This window comes from Coenobita brevimanus, chromosome 57 (assembly GCF_032717465.1).
Source record: "Coenobita brevimanus isolate Jiangsu-jjx chromosome 57, ASM3271746v2, whole genome shotgun sequence".
Classification (NCBI taxonomy): Eukaryota; Metazoa; Arthropoda; class Malacostraca; order Decapoda; family Coenobitidae; genus Coenobita; species Coenobita brevimanus.
Window position 1 is genome coordinate 9,946,150 of NC_137010.1, and position 19,072 is coordinate 9,965,221.

The 19,072-nt window shown below is 42.3% G+C and overlaps 1 protein-coding gene across 1 annotated transcript in view; it reads left to right on the forward strand.

The window, feature by feature from the left end:
• Rph (Rabphilin) overlaps positions 1–19,072 on the forward strand; it is a 123,869-nt gene that overhangs the window by 70,042 nt on the left and 34,755 nt on the right. The window contains exons 7-10 of the mRNA XM_080274484.1: positions 8,268–8,396; positions 9,909–9,994; positions 14,836–14,910; positions 17,684–17,807. Coding sequence (XP_080130610.1) covers positions 8,268–8,396; positions 9,909–9,994; positions 14,836–14,910; positions 17,684–17,807 — 414 coding nt within the window. The remainder of the gene's footprint in view (positions 1–8,267; positions 8,397–9,908; positions 9,995–14,835; positions 14,911–17,683; positions 17,808–19,072) is intronic.

A 19,072-nucleotide genomic window follows, 5' to 3' on the forward strand; every position in this document is an offset into this window, starting at 1 on the left:
ATACATCAACATACCCTCAGTGACTCAATCCCTCCATCCGTCTACTCTCCACAACCTCTCCATCAATCCACACTCCGTAAGCTTACACACGTACTATCCCCTTGACTTCAAACACTCAGTCCACTGTATCCACCCTGCACAGCCTTCAAGCAGTCGATCCCGCCATCTATCTGCCTGCAATATTTCCTTCAGTTCAGTGTGTCCTTTTCCATATGCACTGATTTCAACCATCCATCCAGCCTTCACAGTATTCCTACAGCTCTCTCCCTCCCTTCCAGTATCCAGTTCCTCTGTTTATCTATCTATCTGTCCATCTATCTGTCTATCTATCGGTCTATCTGCCTGTCTGTCACACAACTATCCCCTTGCCCACAAATACTCACTTCACTCCTTTCCTTCTCTGTGTTTCTCTGTCCCTGTCTGTGTTGATCCTCCCAGGGAAATGACATTACTCTAAATCAGCTTAATTTAAGAGCCTGGTTGTGTTGAGCCTCTCTCTCTCTCTCTCTCTCTCTCTCTCTCTTTGATATTTTTTTCTAAATATTTTTAACCCTTTTGCAGTTGCTGAGTCTGTACAGGGGTCTTGTTCGACCTTGTATGGAGTGCGCCTCACGTTGTGTGTGTGTGTGTGTGTGTGTGTGTGTGTGTGTGGAGAGAGAGAGAGAGAGAACGATGATAATAATGATGGGTGGGGGCAGCTCATCGCATGCCACTTTTCTCAACCGGTTATTTTTATCTACTTCATGTCTTTTGTTTGGCTTCCCATATTTTTTCGTGTAAAGATGTGTATAGTATATAATAATACGTTTGCCATTCTTTTCAGGTTCTACATACTTTTTCTTGTCTATTATTATTATTTTTATTATTATTATTATTATTATTATTATTATTATTATTGTTGTTGTTATTTTAATTAAATGTCTACATACCGGCAGGGTGGCGTGGCGTGACTCAGGCCGGGGTTCGAACTCCTCGGTGAGCGACTCCCCGAACCTGAGCCGCGAAAGCCGGGACGAGGTGGACGGGGGCGGAGGGGGTAGTTTGGGTGGCGGTGAGGGGGGCAGCAGCAGCGGCCCGGGCACCCCTAACACGGTCGCCCCTCCACCCAACACACCACGCTCGCCCCTCCCCATCAACCGCAGCAGCAGCAGTAGCAGTGGGAGCACAGTTGGAGGAGGAGGGGGAGGGGGAGGAGTGGCTTCGTCCCCTACCGTCAATGGGATTCGGTCTCGGCGCGGGAGTGAGGCTTCGAAGAGCAGCGAGGAAAGGAAGCACCCGCGTTTGGCCAGGAGCACGGGAGACTCCAGGGAATCTAGGTTAGCCTCTCATCAGCCTCCTCGTTTTCTCTCTTCCCGGTGCATCCACTTTCTCTGTTTTGTTTTCATTTGGCTTGTTGTTACTTCCGTAATTCGTGTTCTCAGCATCTTTGTCTTGCTGTTGTTTCTGCTTCGTGACCTGTAAGTCTGACGTAGCCTCCCCTGTGGTTCTTCTCGAACTCATACGTTTTTTCTCTTCCTAGTGCATGCGTTTTATATTTTTTCCTACTGATTTGACTGTGCAACTTAAATCACTCGTTTTCACAGCATTTGTGTTACGTTATCCCCCTTGTTCCGTTTTATATTAATCTGAATTGCATTAACTTCCGTTTTGTGCTTCGGATAGTTATATGTGTCCTTTACCAACTTTTCTTTCGTTCATGTTTAGCTTGCTGTGTTTTGTTTTCAGAAGTCTTGACTTTGTTTCTGTAACTTACCATAGTTCCTTCGTTTTCTGTTTATCTGTAGCGGTATTTGTTTTGCATAGCTAGGACCGTGTTTGCTATGAATGTTTTTTGTTATTCCTGTGTTTGTTAGGGATGTTTTGTGTATTCAGGGTTCAGAGTTCATATATCAAGATTTTTGTCTTTAGTGTCCAGTTTTCTTTAACTTAACGTTTTTTCTTTGTTTCTTTGCGTCTTCTCATTTCTTTTTCGAATATCGCATTTTTGGGCCTTTTGTACGCCTTTTTTCCAGTTTAGTGTCACATTTTCTGCATGCCAGCCTTATCAAAGTTTTCATTTGGTTTTCCTTGTGATGGCCAACTTTTCCTCGAGTATGTGATTGGTGATCTTTTGCTCGTTGTCTGTTTTTCGTGCATGTTATTTTTACTTTATCAAAGAACAAGAAGTTGTTTGGTGAAAGTACAGTACCTGTACAATATTTTGTTGCACCCCACAGTCAGTTTAAGAAGAGGGCGCGAGGAATGTTGTTAGTGGTCATAGCTATTACTCCAGTTACATGCATGTTTATGTACGAATGCACGGATACCCAGATAATTTTTTTTTTTATGCTAGGAAGAAGGAACCAAAGGCCAGGAGCCCACAAACTGTACCTTCCAAGAGAAAAACAAGATACAAGAGAGCCAAATTCAAGATCTGATCGTTTCGAGACGCCTGAACACACCGCGTTTGAAAGACTGGAGATCATAGCTAGCAGGAAATACAGAGGGAGACAGTTCCAGAGTTGACCTGCTGCATAAATGAAAGACTGGGAGTAACGGTTAACTCTTGCATTAGAGAGTTGGACAGAAAAAAGATGAGAGTTTGCTGCTAGACGGGTGCTACGCGCCCGTTGTAGAGGTGGAGGGATGCAAGCAGACAGTTCAGAGGAGCAGTGACCATTGAAGTAGCGATAGAAAAGAGATAAAGATGCAACAGTACGGCTAAGAGACAGAGGTTGAAGGGAGCCAGTAAGAGGAGGAGAGTTAATGAGACGAAAAGCCTTTGACTCCACCCTATTGAGAAGAGCTGTATGTGGAGACCCACCCCACACATGAGAGTTGTACTCTATACAGGGGCGAATAAAAACCCGTGTATAGAGTCAACAATTGTGCAGGGGTAAAGAAGGAACGGAGTCGGCTTAGCACACCTAATCTCTTGGAAGCAGATATAGATACTTGATTGTCTCTCTACCGTACATACACTCGCTGTGGAAAGTAAGGCACAGTCTCCTGCACTGGAAGTAGTTAATTCCCTTTGTGAGAATCTTAACCAGTAATTGGCCAACATTGCCAGAGTAACGAGAGTGTCTTGGCAATCGTAAACACGTAATATATCCATTAAAAAATAATAAGTTTTCACTTTCTTTGCTGTATTATGCATGATGTAAAAAAAAAAAAAAAAAAGTGTGTAGCAGTATTTCAATATATTTCATAAACGGTAGTAGGGGAATAAAGACGTAAAACTCTTTGATATGGCTGTGTAGTCTGCCCGTTCATACAAGGTATTATTACCCGCAGTTGAACCCTGGTCCTCAACAACTCCAGCATCAGTGAAATTATTACATTTAAAAGAAAACATATGTTAGGCCTTCATTAGGGTTGGCTACTCATGTGTTACGTAAACAGATAAAGTTTCTTTTGTCGTATGAGGCGAGTGTGAAGATAGACAATGGTCCTTATATTTTATTTGCATAAGAAACTTCGTAGTACTTCTTGCTTTAGAATTTACAGTATTACGCCTTCGTGTTCTTGTGTGTATTATTTGTATTATGCAGTACCCACATGGTTTTTAGTTATAAGCGAGGTAAATGAACTCCACTACGTTTATATATGGTGTAGTGTATTCTTGCTACCCCCAGGCGATTGTATTCACCTGAGAAAATCCCTCTTATAGTGAAGGAGTTAGTCATCATTAACTTATACGCTACAAAGGGGTCATCTGACATATAAAATCATCAACCATTAACAAAAAATAACTAAAAATAAAGACATTCTCTTAGTTAAAGGGTTAAGAAGTACTAAGCCGAATAAATGCATAAGGGAAAGGTGTTAGGAAATTTAAGCCATCCGTAAGCTGCGGGTGTGGGGAGTTATTGTAGGGTTGCTGCAGGGAAGGGAGGAGAAGCAAATATATTGTTTATCACGAGAAATGCTTGCAGTCTGCCTATATTATTAATGCCATATTTTGCGTGTACAGTATGTCCAACTGAGAGAAATGGAGCCCTTATAAATCAGGTCCCCCTCCATACAAACCCGTCGCGTTTGATATTAGCCGTGTAAGCATTGATGCCCACCGGTGCTCCCTGACATTACAGTAGGTTACAGTAACTCTCCGCAATTCAGATATTCTATGCACAGCAGGCCACAGTAATCTGCATAATTCATCCATCCATCCATCATGTAATCCTACGTTGCCCCATGAGGAGCATAGGAGCCCTGGGCTAGGCAAGTTGGTCCTGACATTTAAGATGAAAGTGACCAGCCTCACTCTACCTGAGTGGCTTTACATGAGCAGTCAACCCCAACCATCCCTTGGCTATAAACCTTCACCGGCTCAATCCAGTTGGAGTGCCGTATTTACCCACTAAACCACCAAGCGCCAAACTTTGTTTATATAGTTATCACCCAACGTAGTAAATGGTTTCCTGATGTACAGAAAACCATTTACTACGCTGGGTGGTAACCATATAACCACTATATATAACACCCCATGAACAAAGCATGTAAAATGTATGCAGTATCTATCGTAGTATTTCAGTAATATTAACCGCGTCCATGACATGTGAATGTAGTAGTGTATGGATTATGAAACTGCGAATGGCATACCACCAGTTTGACAAAGATGATAACTTCGCGGAGGGGATGATAAATAGGTATATTAATTTATCTTAGGCATGAAACTGCTTCAGCTTGGACAATCTGAGCATCGAATGAGCTGCGTTCATGTTCAAAGTGGCTTCGGGTTCTTTCGTAACACATCTTAGATAGCGATTTATTCTGCATATTATATCATTATCAACATCCTCGTTTATAATTTTTACGAAAACTATGTTGATACTCAAGCTCTCTAAGTAACAAAAGGCGATCATAATTAATAAGTAAAACAGATTGCTTAGTAAAGCAGTGCAACGAAGCCTCCGATACCACTGTGAATGCGAACCTATGGCTCAGCTGATTAGGGATACCAACCAGGCACGTCTATCTATCTATCTATTGCCAGACGCCTCAATCCCGTTTGGGGTGGCCACAAACAAATCGCCTCCAAGTCGCCCTGTCCCCCGCCATTTCACAGCCCTGCTCCCAACTCACACCCCCCTCTCTCATATACCTCTCCATCCCATCCCTCCATCTCATCCTCGGCCTCCCCCTCCCTCTTCCCCCCTCCACCTCACCCACATACACTCTCTTCGTTAGTCTTTCAGGCACGTGAACTCAGTTTATATTCAGGTCTCTCGTCGGATGTGTCAAATTTTATCAAGCTGAATGAGTGCCGATATATATATATATATATATATATATATATATATATATATATATTAGTGGATGTACAGTCAGAGAAATAACTATCTTTCCAGTTCCACGTAAAGAAAATTGACAAATGGCGAAATACAATGAGAAACCAGTCTCTGCTTATGCTTGTTTCAGATGGTTCGACTTTTCCGCTACGTATTCGTCAAACTTTGGGAAGATGTTTTTTTTCTCTACCTTACACACCACTGGCACTACCACTGCCTTCCAAAACTTGTGGAAAATAATATGCCGAGATTTGGAGTTGAGTGAGCACAGGGTATTATCCTGCAGAATGACTGGACGTCTTGGATACTCGTAAGGTTAGTGGCCAAGAATGGACTGTTCTGTACATGGTTTGTAAAATTTTGGTGAAAATAAATCAGTTATGGTTACTACTGACAGGTTCTCGTTATGTTAGTTTCAGATTCTTTCCGAGTGTAAGAGAGCTGAGATATAACAATAGTGTTAGATGTACGGTATACCAAGCTAGTGCAGCATCCAGATGGAATCAATATTAGGGCGATTTTCCGAAGCATGTGTGAAATTTTTGCTGCATCCACAGGGACGGCCAAATATCATGCATGTTCCTAGCTGTGTCACTTCCTCCCTCATTCACGTACTTCACTCACTCACTCGCAGGTTACTGTACTTTCTTGAAGAATGGGGTCCAATCCTTAAGTTAAGGAGGAGTATTAAAAACACGAAATTCTGTATAGTGGTAGAACTCGCCTCGGGCCAGATTTCAGGCAGGGTGAGCCCCTCGAGGGCAGCCCCTCACGGGGGCGAAGGCCTCTAGGTATCCCACCCAGAACCGTTAGGCACGACCAGTGTTTTACCGTACTTAGGAATACGCATTTTTGTACAGTGGTAGGCCCCCACTGGTCTCGGACACGGTCGTTATGAACGGCCAAAGTTCTTAAGAACATGAAATTTTGCTTATTGAAAAATCTTTACCCTGGCCACGTTTTGGGAAGTGTGGAACCAACCCGTGATGCCCCTCGTGGGGAAGGGGCGGCTCCCAGGGGTCCCGGGAAAACCATTATTCACGGTAGTAGTTTTTAACTTAGGAACACAAAATTTTGCATCTTGGTAGGCGTTTTTTGTGCGCATTATTAAGTATACGGGTAGGATGCTAATGTCTTAGTGTGGGTAATCTGAGAGAGAGAGAGAGAGAGAGAGAGAGAGAGAGAGAGAGAGAGAGTTTGGATTTGTGTAAGTTTGCATTCAGACAGCATTTTTTACATTTTAATCTACTTACCGACATTATGTTTATGTTGCTAAGATTTTTTACTTTAATATTTTGTATTACTGTACTTTCATCTGTGACTTTTTATTTTCAAATAAATGATGGACAGTGGTATTTCGTGTGACTTGTTTTCCTGACCGAATAATTAATATAGCCAATAAATGATTATACTTTTTGTGATGGAGTATCGTTGTATCAGATTTACTTACAACACACACACACACACACACACAGCCATTATATCACTCCTCACCAACACCCATCTCGATTTGTAGGCTACTTGACCTGCATGAGAAAGGGTGATTTCTGGCACTTATATTCCCTCGGTAGAAAAAGTCTAGTCCTCTAGTGAACCTTAAAGGGATTTGTACTGAAAAGATGAGATGGGTAACAAGAAACTGTAATGAGAACATGCTTCGAGTATTGGTAATTCTCTTAACCCTTTAACCGCGGGTATTGTTTTGGTCTGACTGTCCTCTCCCGCGGGGGTTTCAGCCAAATGTAAACAAACCTTTAAACCTTAATAACTCTGCACAGAATAAAGCTAGAGAAAAAAATAAGGTACCATTAGAAAGTACTAACCTTCAGCTTTCCATTGATGTAGGTTTCATGACTTTGTTGACTTTCACAGGACGGGCAGTGCCGCTAGAAGTGAGGGGTGTAAAATCACTATTTTTCGCTCACATATCATTACCTTCGCTCATACACCATTACCAAATGCCAACCTCATTCTGATAATAATACTATAAACATATATGAACACTGCACATACGATAAACACCCACTCTGTGTTCACTGAGGCAGGTAAAAGGCACTGTAATTACCTGCACTTCACTGCCACATCAGCGGTGTTGTAATCACTATTTTTCGCTCACACACCATTACCAAATGCCAACCTCATTCTGATAATAATACTATAAACATATATGAACACTGCACATACGATAAACACCCACTCTGTGTTCACTGAGGCAGGTAAAAGGCACTGTAATTGCCTGCACTTCACTGCCACATCAGCGGTGTTGTAATCACTATTTTTCGCTCACACACCATTACCAAATGCCAATCACATTCTGATAATAATACTATAAACATATATGAACACTGCACATACGATAAACACCCACTCTGTGTTCACTGAGACAGGTAAAAGGCACTGTAATTGCCTGCACTTCACTGCCACATCAACATGTGTTGTCACTCACACAGCTGGACAGATACTGATGCGCGCTTGGTCAGGGGTGGGGTGGGGGGCCCAGGGGGTTGGAGGTGGGGCCCCAGGGGGGGGAAGAGGGAGGTGGGGGTCGGCTGGAGTGAAAGAACTTAATAGCTACTCTCCCTTGAAACAATTGGCGCACGGAAAAAACGCGGGGTATTCAAAATATTCACAAACATTCGAGAATGACACCCGCGGTTTGGTCCAGTTTTTGCAACGTCATTCTGGAATGACACCCGCGGTTAAAGGGTTAAACACTTACATCGTACGCTAGTCTTGCGTAACTGATAGCTAAAACCACGCTCATTGGTGGGGTGTATGGGGGAGCATGTATCTGACTAGAGTGAGAGTAATGTCAATACGAAAGTCCTTGATGTTGCCAATACATGTTAATCCAGGTGTTGGTTTATTTAGGTAGACCAATATACAAGTACCTAATTATCGACATACGCCTTTAAACTCGTATCTGGTGAGTACCCTATTTTTAACTCCCCTCCTCTTCCTGACTTACTTCCTTACCTCCCACCTCCCCCAGAGGGTCCCGTGACTCGCGTGACTCTCTACTGTCGCGCGAGTCGTCCACGCGTGATGAAGTGACCACCAGCAGCAGTGTGGATGACGTCTTTCCAGAAGGGCGCCATCCGTCGGGAAGCAAGGACGGACATGGTGGGTGCTGTGTGTGTGTGTGTGTGTGTGTGTGTGTGTGTGTGTGTGTGAGTGTAGTTTGTGGAATGTGGGTATGTTGATTTGGATATGAATGAGGTCTGGTTGTTGTTGTGGGTGAGGATTTCAGTGTGGGTTTCGGTGTGGAAGTGGGTAGGGATGTGAGCTAGATGAGGGATGAAGTAACTACCACCAGCAGTGTGGATGACGTGTTTCCAGAGGGGCACCATCCAACAGGAGACGAGGTTGGCCACGGTGGGTACTGTGGGAGTGGATTTTGAAGTGAAGTACTGAGGAGGGTGGGTGTGGTTGCGGGTAAGGGTACAGGTGATGGTGTGATTGAGGGGCATGGGATTGGGTAAAGGTGAGTGGATATGTTTATATATGTGTTTAATTTTGGTTATTTTATTTTCTAGAATCAATTTTGATGAGTGCCCTGACAGGAAGGGTTATCGGGCATCGTATAGGAGGGCAAGACGAGAGCATGTTGGAAAATGGAACAGAAGGACATAGATTACTGCAGTTAACCCTTTCATTCGATGACGTTGTTTTAATTCATTTTCACTGCTGACAGGAGTTTTTTTTTTGGTATAGAGGAGATCTGTGGTAGTGAACGGTTGGAAATATTGATAAGTCTGACCCTTAGTCGCGTCCACACGTGTGCTCAAACAAGTGTTGGCAAAATGTAAGCAACACAGTAACGAACATGCTGCAAACATGTTGAGAACAGTTACAGCAGCATCCTGATCATGTTGACAACATCATGATGAAGTCTCAGCTGCCTGGTATGGACAAACTTATTCCTTTGCCTCTGCTGCCAGTGCTCGAAGCTGCACTGAAACATGTTTGCATACATCTGTCCAAATACTGCAGCAAACATGTAAACTTATATGTTGCCAGCTGTGTTGCCAGCACATGTTCGAGTATACGTGTGGACGCGCCCTTACACAAAGATGCCTTGAATAAAATCAGGTGGTGGCAGTAAGAATGAAGTGAATAAGATGTCACTGTCCTGAAGAGATTGAAATTAAGAGATGGACAGTTAGGCCAGGAGAATGAACAAACAGAGATGAAGCTAAAGGAAGAGATCAGCAGAGAACTGGGTGGAAGGGTGGAATTGGAGATGCAGTGGACGGCGATGGAAGAGGCTAACAACCAATAGATATGAGTGGAGAAAGTTACGAGAAGAATTTGACGACGGTGATAATGATAGCTTCAGTAAGATTAGTGTAAAAATAGGTGCAGATGGGAAGGGTGTGGGTAAGTGTGAGTGTGGTTGTAGGTATGAGTTTAGGGGACGGGAATACCGTTATGAATGTCGGTGTGGATGTTTAGTGCGGATGAGAGAGAGAGAGAGAGAGAGAGAGAGAGAGAGAGCATGAAACGTTAATATCATAATCATTCAATCTCTATCTCTCCACCAGGTATTTTTCAGTCTGTTTTCAGTCTATCATTCCACTAGGTGTGTGTGCCTGTTTGTCTGTCCATCTGTCTAGTCTCTGCATCCCTCCACAGGACCTACAGAGATGGGCAGTGTGGAATTCTCCCTTCTGTACGATTCCCACAACCAGGCTCTCCACTGCACCGTTCACAGTGCCAAGGTGAGTCGCAGGTCAGGGTGGGTCATGGGGCAGGTTGGGTCATGGGGCAGGTTGGGTCATGGGGCAGAGTGAATCATGTTTCAGGATATGGGTCATGGTGTGGGTCAGGATATGGGTCATGGGTTGGTCAGGGTGTGAGTCAGGATATGGGTCAGGGTGTGGGTCAGGATATGAGTCAGGGTGTGGGTCAGGATATGGGCCAGGGTGTGGGTCAAGACGTGGGTCAGGGTGTGGGTCAGGATATGGGTCATGGGTGGGTCAAGATATAGGTCAGGATATGGGTCATGGGTGGGTTAGGGTGTGGGTCATGGGTGGGTCAGGATGTGGGTCATGGGTGGGTCAAGATGTGGGTCATGGGTGGGTCAAGATGTGGGTCATGGGTGGGTCAGGATTTAGGTTATGGGACAAGGTGTGAGTCATAGTTAGGGTGTGGCTCATGGATCAGGGTGTGCCTCTTGAATTAGGGTGTGGATCAGGGACCAAGGTGTGGGTCTTGGATCATGGGTAAAGGTGTGGATCAGATCATGGTGGATCATTGGGTGGGCCTGGTCCAGGGTGGATTTATGGAGGCATCGGGCAATTATGCAAATCACCTTATAGAAAACCAATAATTTCTTTCTCTCTCTCTCCTCTCTCTCTCTCTCTCTTTCCCTCTCTCTCTCTCATGATGATGAATATTTGTGCAGATTTTTATTTTTATTCAAAATACATGAAAATTGTGTAAATTCATAAAGAATGGACTATTTGATCATCCTTGCCTTTTCACTCTTTCAGTATTATGATAATGTACAGACATACTATAAATTTAAATATTTCATAAAATACTTTATGGTTTTATGTTCTGTTTGCACCCTCAATGTGTTTTCATGTGTACTGACTCCTGTTGACTTTATACACTTTTTTTTTTTTTTTTTTTTTTTTGCCCCTGTGTAGAGTACAACTCTCATGTGTGGGGAGGCTCCCCACATACAGCTCATCTCATTAGGGTGGAGTCAAAGGCTTTTAATCTCATAAACTCTCCTCCTCTTACTGGCTTCCTTCAACTTCTGTCTCTTTGCTGCACTGTTGCATCTTTATCTCTTTTCTGTCGCTACTTCAATGGTCAGTGCTTCTCTGAACTGTCTGCTTGCATCCTTCCACCTCAACGACGGGCACGTAGCACCCATCTGGCAGCAAACTATCATCCCTTTTCTGTCCAACTCTCTAATGTAAAAGTTAACTGTTACCCCCAGTCCTTCATTAATGCAATGGGTCAACTCTGGAACCGCCTCCCTCTGTCTGTATTTCCTACTTCCTATGACCTCCCGTCTTTCAGTTGCAGTGTCTCCAGGCATCTCAAAATGAACGGATCTTCAATTTGGCTCTCTTTTGTATTGTTTTTGTTTTTTTCTTGGAAGGAACGGTTTGCAGGCTCCTGGCCTTTGGTTCCTTCTTCCTTGCATTAAAAAAAAAAAAAATCCTGTCAGTGGAGTTAGTGGAGGAGCCTTGACATTACACATTTGAGGTCTGTCAGCCTGTCACCATCACGTAGGCTGTGATCCCTTGAAACACTGTGCATCACAGTAGTGTTAGTGTTCCCATAAGTTAATCCATTATGCCAGCCTGGTTGGTGTGTGAGTGATAAGACCCTCCATGGGTAGGTTTTGATGTTTTATATATTAGCTATCTATCTATATCTAGACATTATATATATATATATATATATATATATATATATAAAGTATATATATATATATATATATATATATATATATATATATATATATAAAATGCAAGGAAGAAGGAACCAAAGGCCAGAACCCTGCGAGATTGTTCCCTCTAAGAAAAAACAAAAACAAGATAACAGAGAGCCAAATTCAAGATCTGTTCAAGATGCCTTAACACACTGTGTTTGAAAAACTAGGGTCATAGGCAGTACGATATACAGAGAGAGGAAGACAGTTCCAGAGTTGACATGTTGTGCACATGAAGGAATGGAAGTAAAGGTTAACTCTAGAAAGTTGGATAAAAAAGGGATGGGAGTTTGTAGCTAGATGGGTCCTACATGTCCACCGTAGTGGTGGAGGGATGCAAGCAGACAGTTCAGAGGAGCAGTGGCCATTGAAGTAGCAATAGAAAAGAGATAAAGATGCAACAATGCGGCAAGGAGACAGAGGTTGAAAGGAACCAGTAAGAGGAGGAGAGTTAATGAGACAAAAAGCCTTTGATTCCACCCACTTGAGGAAAGCTGTATGTGGGGAGCCTCCCAACACATGAGAGTTGTACTCTACACAGGGGCAAATGCCGTGTATAAAAGTCAACAACACTACAGGGATTAAGAAGGCATGTAGTTGGCATAGCACACCTAATCTCTTGGAAGCAGATTTTACAAGAGGTATTATGACTGTCCACGATGAATCCTGAGAGAATAAAATTTCATGTACCTGTTTGTTTAAAGATGATGCAGGATTGAGTTGGATAATTATTAATATTGGAGGATACTTATGTGGAAGATTTTTACAGGTTGAATGATGTAAGAACTGAGTTTTTGAATCATTAAAAACAAGAAGATTACTTTTACCCTAATCAGAGATAAGAGCCAAGTCAGACATTAGGGGTGCCATAGCCTTATTTCTTGTTTGTTGAAGTAACTGGTGAGGTTGACACTGTTGGTAGCGAATGGAAAGGTGAAGGGTGGAGTCATCAGCATATGAGTGGATAGGGTTAGATGCCCAGCTTAGTACATCATTGATGGTTGGAAAGAAGAGAGTTGGTAATAGGACAGAGCTCTGAGGAAGAATACTCTTGATAGCTCTTTGAGAAGGATGGTGGCCGTCTACAATAGCAGCTATAGAACAACCAGAAAGGAAACCAGAGATGAAGGCACAGATTGAAGGATAGAAACCGTAAGAGGGCAGTTTGGAAATTAAAGGTTTATGCCAGACTTGATTGAAAGCCTTGAGATGTAAAGTGCAATGGCAAAGCTTTCACCAAAGTCCCAAAAGGAGGATGACCAGGAGTCTGAAAGGTTGGTGAGAAGATCACCAGTGTAACATCCTTGTTGGAACACTTACTGAAGATCAGAAAGGGTGTGATAGGAAAGATGCTTTAATTTTTTTTTTTTTTTTTTTTTTTTTTTTTTTTTTAAGAACAGATTTGAAAACTTGAAAAACAGGATGTTAAATAAATTGGGCAATAGTTAGAGGGCTGAGAATGGTCACTCATCTTTGGGACAGGCTAAGTGAGAGCAAACTTTTAGCAAGAAGGAAAGGTACAAGTTGACAGACAAAGGAGAAATAGTTTACCTAGCCAGGATGTAAGCACAGAAGCACAGCTCTTGATGGCAATGGGAGGGGCCCCATCAGGCCCATATGTCTTGTTACTATTGAGGCCAGTAATGGTAGAAAATACATCAGTTGAAGAAATTTTAATGTCAGCCATGAGGCAGAGAGGGGGGGAGGGGAAGTGATGGAGGAACAGCACTGGAATTGTCTAAGGTGGAATTGGAGGAGTAAGTTTGAGCAATGAGTTCTGCTTTATGCATAAAAGAAACAGCCACAGAGCCATCAGAGTGGAAAAGAGAGGGAAGGATGTTGAGGTAAAGTTGTTAGAAAGGTTTTTGGCAAGTTGTCAGAAGGAGCAGGAAGAATATAAGTTGGGGATTTCAGACCAGTTAATACAGATGAAATTATTTTTAGCACAGCGAAGAACAGGTTTGGCATGATTCCAGGCAGAAACATAAGAGAAATTAGATTCAGGGGTGGGTTGTCTCCAGTTCCACTTGTAGGCCCTTTCCTTGTTGTGGACAGCATTAGAACAAGAGAAAGGAATGTATGCTTCCATGCCTGAGAGAATAACCTCTTTAAAGTGCAAGGCACACTCAGATGGCTATCAGCCATGAAAGCAATAATCATACCAGTGAGAATCAAAAAAGTATTGTCTGAGGCCTACTCTAGTAAAGAAAGTAGGCCTAAGTACCATTTGTGTTAGTACGGTGAAGGAAGTCCTTGAGGAAGCAAAGGTATGGATGGTGGAGATATGGTGCTGGTGGTGCAATGTACTATATATAGTGTAGGAATAACTTTTTTTTTTTTTTTTTTTTTGTCATTCCACATCCAGTATCATGTGTGTTATATATTTTGATCTATTCACAGAAGTATTCGATACTTTGTTGAGTGTTACAGGGCTCGTAATTAATATATTAAACCTTAAGAAGTTCTTTGAATGATTGAGTATGGATGCTAGCTCTGCCTGCTGGCTTCATGAGGCACTGACAAAGTGCCTACACATGGTGGCACTTTGCACCCAGGATGGAGCAGCTGCAGGATCTGTCTGGGAGCCAAAACTCCCAATACTTACCTGTACCTCATTGTGGGAAGAACCCTGGCCTGACCTGGGTGAGCCTATGCTTACCACATGGGGGCACTGGATCCCTACATGGTATATGTACTGTACTCCTGTAGGATGGCCCCACAGGAGCAGTTACTTGCCTGTGGTTGACAGGTCTGCTTAGCCAGACATACTGGGGTTAAGTGACAATTAGTGGCTTCATGAGTTGTGCCCTGGAGGATGACATCATGGCTACTCCAGCATATGAGTATATGACATCCTTGTGTGTCATGTTTTTATTTGTTATTTAGTCATTTGAAGATTACACACCAGTAGTACACCTAAAACCACTGTGTGATTGTCCAGTTAATACTGTACACATTGATAGAGAGTGTTTAACCCTTTCATCAAGAGAGGTCCTGCCTGTGACTGTTAAAATATTGTCAGATGGCAGCAAGAATTAATTTTAAAATGCTCTAATCATATTACTAGGTTTATATCAGTTTAACTGTGTAAATTTCTTGCACCCCTAGAACTTGCGACCTTCAGAGAGCAATAGGCTAGCAGACCCGTATGTCAAACTACATCTCCTTCCTGGAGCCAGTAAGGTGAGAATTTGATTAAGTATACTTTGGTAAATCCCAGTACTATTTTCATTTCTTTGCTTTAGTTACAGTTTACAAATTTGCTCTGTATCCCAAACATGTATAGTACATAGGTACAGTAGACCATCATTTTGTGCAGTTAATGTATCTGTGAAAACCACTGTGCAGTCTGAATTGTACACATTGATCCATAAGTACTGTACCATCATTATTTGGCTAATGTGAGGGAGGAAATCTCAAAATTTTCCCAAAGTCTTTATTTTGGTCCTCTTGAAAAATGTACTTGACCAGACACATGCATAAAAAGACACTGACCATCATCATTAGCCATAAGAAGTGTCAGTGAACAAGAATATAACAATAATAAGTGGCAAATGGATTTTTAACTCCCATTGATACTAGAGATAATGAAGTGATTTTTTTTTTTTTTTTGGGGGGGGGGGAGGTTTCTGAGGATGAGGGGCAAGAGGAGGGAGAATTAACAGTTCTACTAACTCTGGCTATTTTGCTGCATGAATCAGGCTGGGGTTGACGATGACGGTGCTGTGCTGCATAAGCGAGTTCCGCTCTGTTGGAGGGCACATAAAATGAGGGTCAGCTGTACCCTCGTGTTAGGTTCTGTTTGCATTACATCTTTTTTTGTATGTTGAATTTTACTCATTTCAGTTATGTAATGCTGAAACATTGGTAAGAGGATGTAATAACAATGATGCCATAAACAATTTTTAATTAATAAATTATTGTTAATAGTCCAGTACTCTTTTAATTGGAGTCCTGAAACTAAAATGGTGATGATATTGGTCATGCATTGCCCATGTCAGATGCTGCTGATTTTTTATGTAACCATTAGGATGGTTTGAGTAAAGGGGTACAGTATATCCTTTGAGTGAGCTAATCTGTCAGTCTTTTGGTAGCTGGACGCATTAATCCCAAAGGGTGGCCTCAGACCAATCACCTCCATGTTGCATTTCCTCCATCATTAGTCTGCCCTCCCTCCATCCCTTATCACCCCCACTCATATACCTCTTCACCCCATCCCTCCATTTCATCCTTGGTCTTCCCCTTCCCCTCCATGTTACACATACACTCTCCTAGTCATCTTTCAGTCACCTTTGTAACCATATGGCCAAACCATCTTAAGGTAGCCTACATCTCTGCTGTGCTTCGGGGAATGAAATGATAAAGTTTGTGCTCATAGTTGGACAAAAGAATGCAGTGTGGGAGATGTAAATTTATTTGTAGAATCTGTTTATTGTCTGTGGTATAAGCCCATCCTTAAGTAGGGAAAAAGGTTATGATGATGATGATAATGTATTTGATGCTGATGATGAACAACTTTCTAATTTTTTGCTTAAACTGTATCAAGTTCTGTATGCATATTTCTTTAGGGGACCTTTAACATCAGTGAATATTTATAGTTGCAGACTTGTTGGGCTTAAGATGTGTATTTCAGAACTGATCTTATCTCACAGGAGTTTGTCATCACATAAGTCAGGCTCATCTTGAACATGATACTTTTTAGAAGTGAGGCATGTTATACGATGGACCTATGCTCAGTTCTTGGGAGGTAACACTAAGTCACTGGGTACTAGTAATTAAAATTACAAGGGCAGCATAATGGAATGAGAGTGACAGGAGCTGAAATACTGTGCCGACTCACAGGTATTGCAATAAATGGGGGCACCACCATCCATTCACTCCATGTAGTGCTACCTTTTAGTGACAGTGACAGCCTACAGAGTTTCATGTAACCTGGAAAAACAACCATATAGCCAACAAATGGAGGTACTCTAACTAGATATGGCTCATTAGGGCTTAAATTTCAGGGGTAGTTGAGATTTATTCATTCTATGATATCATATAATATCATTCAGGATCAAGCAACTGGTCTCTTTCACTCTAAATGTCTGATATGAGTAGCCTAGCATGAGCCCTTTCCACAGCTGATGGGGCAGTACAGGATGAAGCAGTGGAACAAATTGAAGTGGTTGAGTAATCCTCTTCTTTCAGTTTTATTTTTTCTGGGAATGAAACAGTGCAGTACATTCATTCATTCACTCATCATCCAATCCTACATTGCCCCATGAGGAGCGTAGGAGCCCCGGGCTAGGCAAGTTGGTCCTGACATTTAAGATGAGAGTGACCAGCCTCATTCATCCCTGAGTGGCATTACGTGAGCAATAAACCCCAACCATCCCTTGGATATAAACCTCCACCGGCTCCATCTGATTGGAGCACTGTAATTACCCACTAAACCACCAGGTGCCCAAAATTGGTTATATAGTTACCACCCCGGTATAGTAAATGGTTTCCTGGTGTACAAGAAACCATTTGGCTTGTCACATAGTGTAGAGTCACCTACAGGCAGAAGGAAGAAGAAAGAATGAAGGAAAGAAAGACAAAAGAGGGAGTGTAAAGTCACCCACAGGCAGAAGGCCGAGCAAAGAATGAAGGAAAGAAAGTCAGATGAGGATGGAAGGAGAGAAGGATGGAGGAGAGGAAAGGGCAGACACTTGAGAGCTGCACTACACTGAGTAAGTGGATGGTGAGTGCCCCCACCTACCACATTATTTTCCAACCCAGGATCACTATGATAGGATCATTCTGAAACTACACAAGCACGGCAGTCTTGGCCAGCTGAAACGCCATACTGTACCATACTTTTCAAGCCCTTTCTTTCAGTCTCACAGGTAACACATCATTACATGCTGGGAGTCATTCTACTGTATAATTGATATATGTCTCTGATATTCACTCATAACTGTAAACCCAACAGTCAAATAAGCTGAGGACAAAAACACAGTCCAAGACCATCAACCCCGACTTCAATGAGACACTGACCTACTATGGCATCTCAGATCAAGACATGGCCCGCAAGACTCTCCGGCTTACAATCCTCGGTGAGGCTAAATAACCATCCATACTATTGTATGTTTTTCCATAATTCCTTTATTTTTTTAATACTGCATTGCTTTATGCTATCCTCCTGGCTTTTCTTGTTATTATTGCATTTCATCATTGGCTTTGTTCAAAATTGTGTACAGTATAAGTATTTGGTGTGCTACAGTATTTACAGAAAATATACAAGTGTAACTTTGATGTGCATATGTTTGTAAGAAAAAGTGCAGCTTAAAATTATGCTTCTTAACCCTGACATCTCAGATTTTCCTGGTGATGAGTAAATCTGGTGTTACCCAGAATTAAACACAGGCAGGTTAAGTTGTCACCGAGGTTCTGTCTGTCTAACTGTTGTCAGTCTCCTTAAATTCACAGATGAATCACCGCCATGTCATGCTGTCCTCTACCATCAGGTTGCCTTCTCTCCACCTCCACCCACCATCTCATCCTTGTTCTTCCCATACCTTCCTTCACCTTACTCACATACATTTTCCTAGTCAGTCTGTTATTCTCCATTCTTTCCACAAAACCAAGCTATTTCAGAGCATGTCTCCTAATGTTTTCTAGCACATCCATATCAAAGCCACAATGCCCCTTCACTTTCTCATTTGTCTTTCTGTCTCTCCTCATAACTCATCATAACTCAGCATTCATTTTCATTCATTCATTGCCAGACGCCATGTATCCCAAACGGGGTGGCCAAGGGCTTAGAGTTAATTGTTTTACAGGGAGGGGCACCAAGCTTTTGCTAAATTTGTATTTTTCCAACACGGTCTAAGCTTCACTTCCATACGTTAGAGTGGAGATCACGATACTGCCATGTAGCATTTTTTTCTTTTCTCCTCCATGCTCTATTCCTTTCCATATAACTGCTCTCTATGAACCAGCAGCCTTTTCATCCATGCTGTATGCTTTCATATACTTCTTCCTCTAAACTTGCAACCTTGCTTACCAAACTACCTAAATATTTTATGGTATTCTCCATTTCCTGACCATCCAGCCTTACTATGCACACCATGACTTTGTATTCTTTCAAAGACCATAATGTATGTTACTTAAAGTTACTCACTTTTAGATGTTATTTACACACACTTCAAAATTCATTCACCAAGTCTTGCAACTCCCATTCATCTTCACTTAACAATACAGTGTCAGCAACAAACAGCAGTACTGTACCTGTACAGCCAATTTCCAAACCCTACCCTATCTCACTGAGTATATTCTAGGATCCACTACTCAACCTTTTTTTTCTTCCTTGTATTTTTGT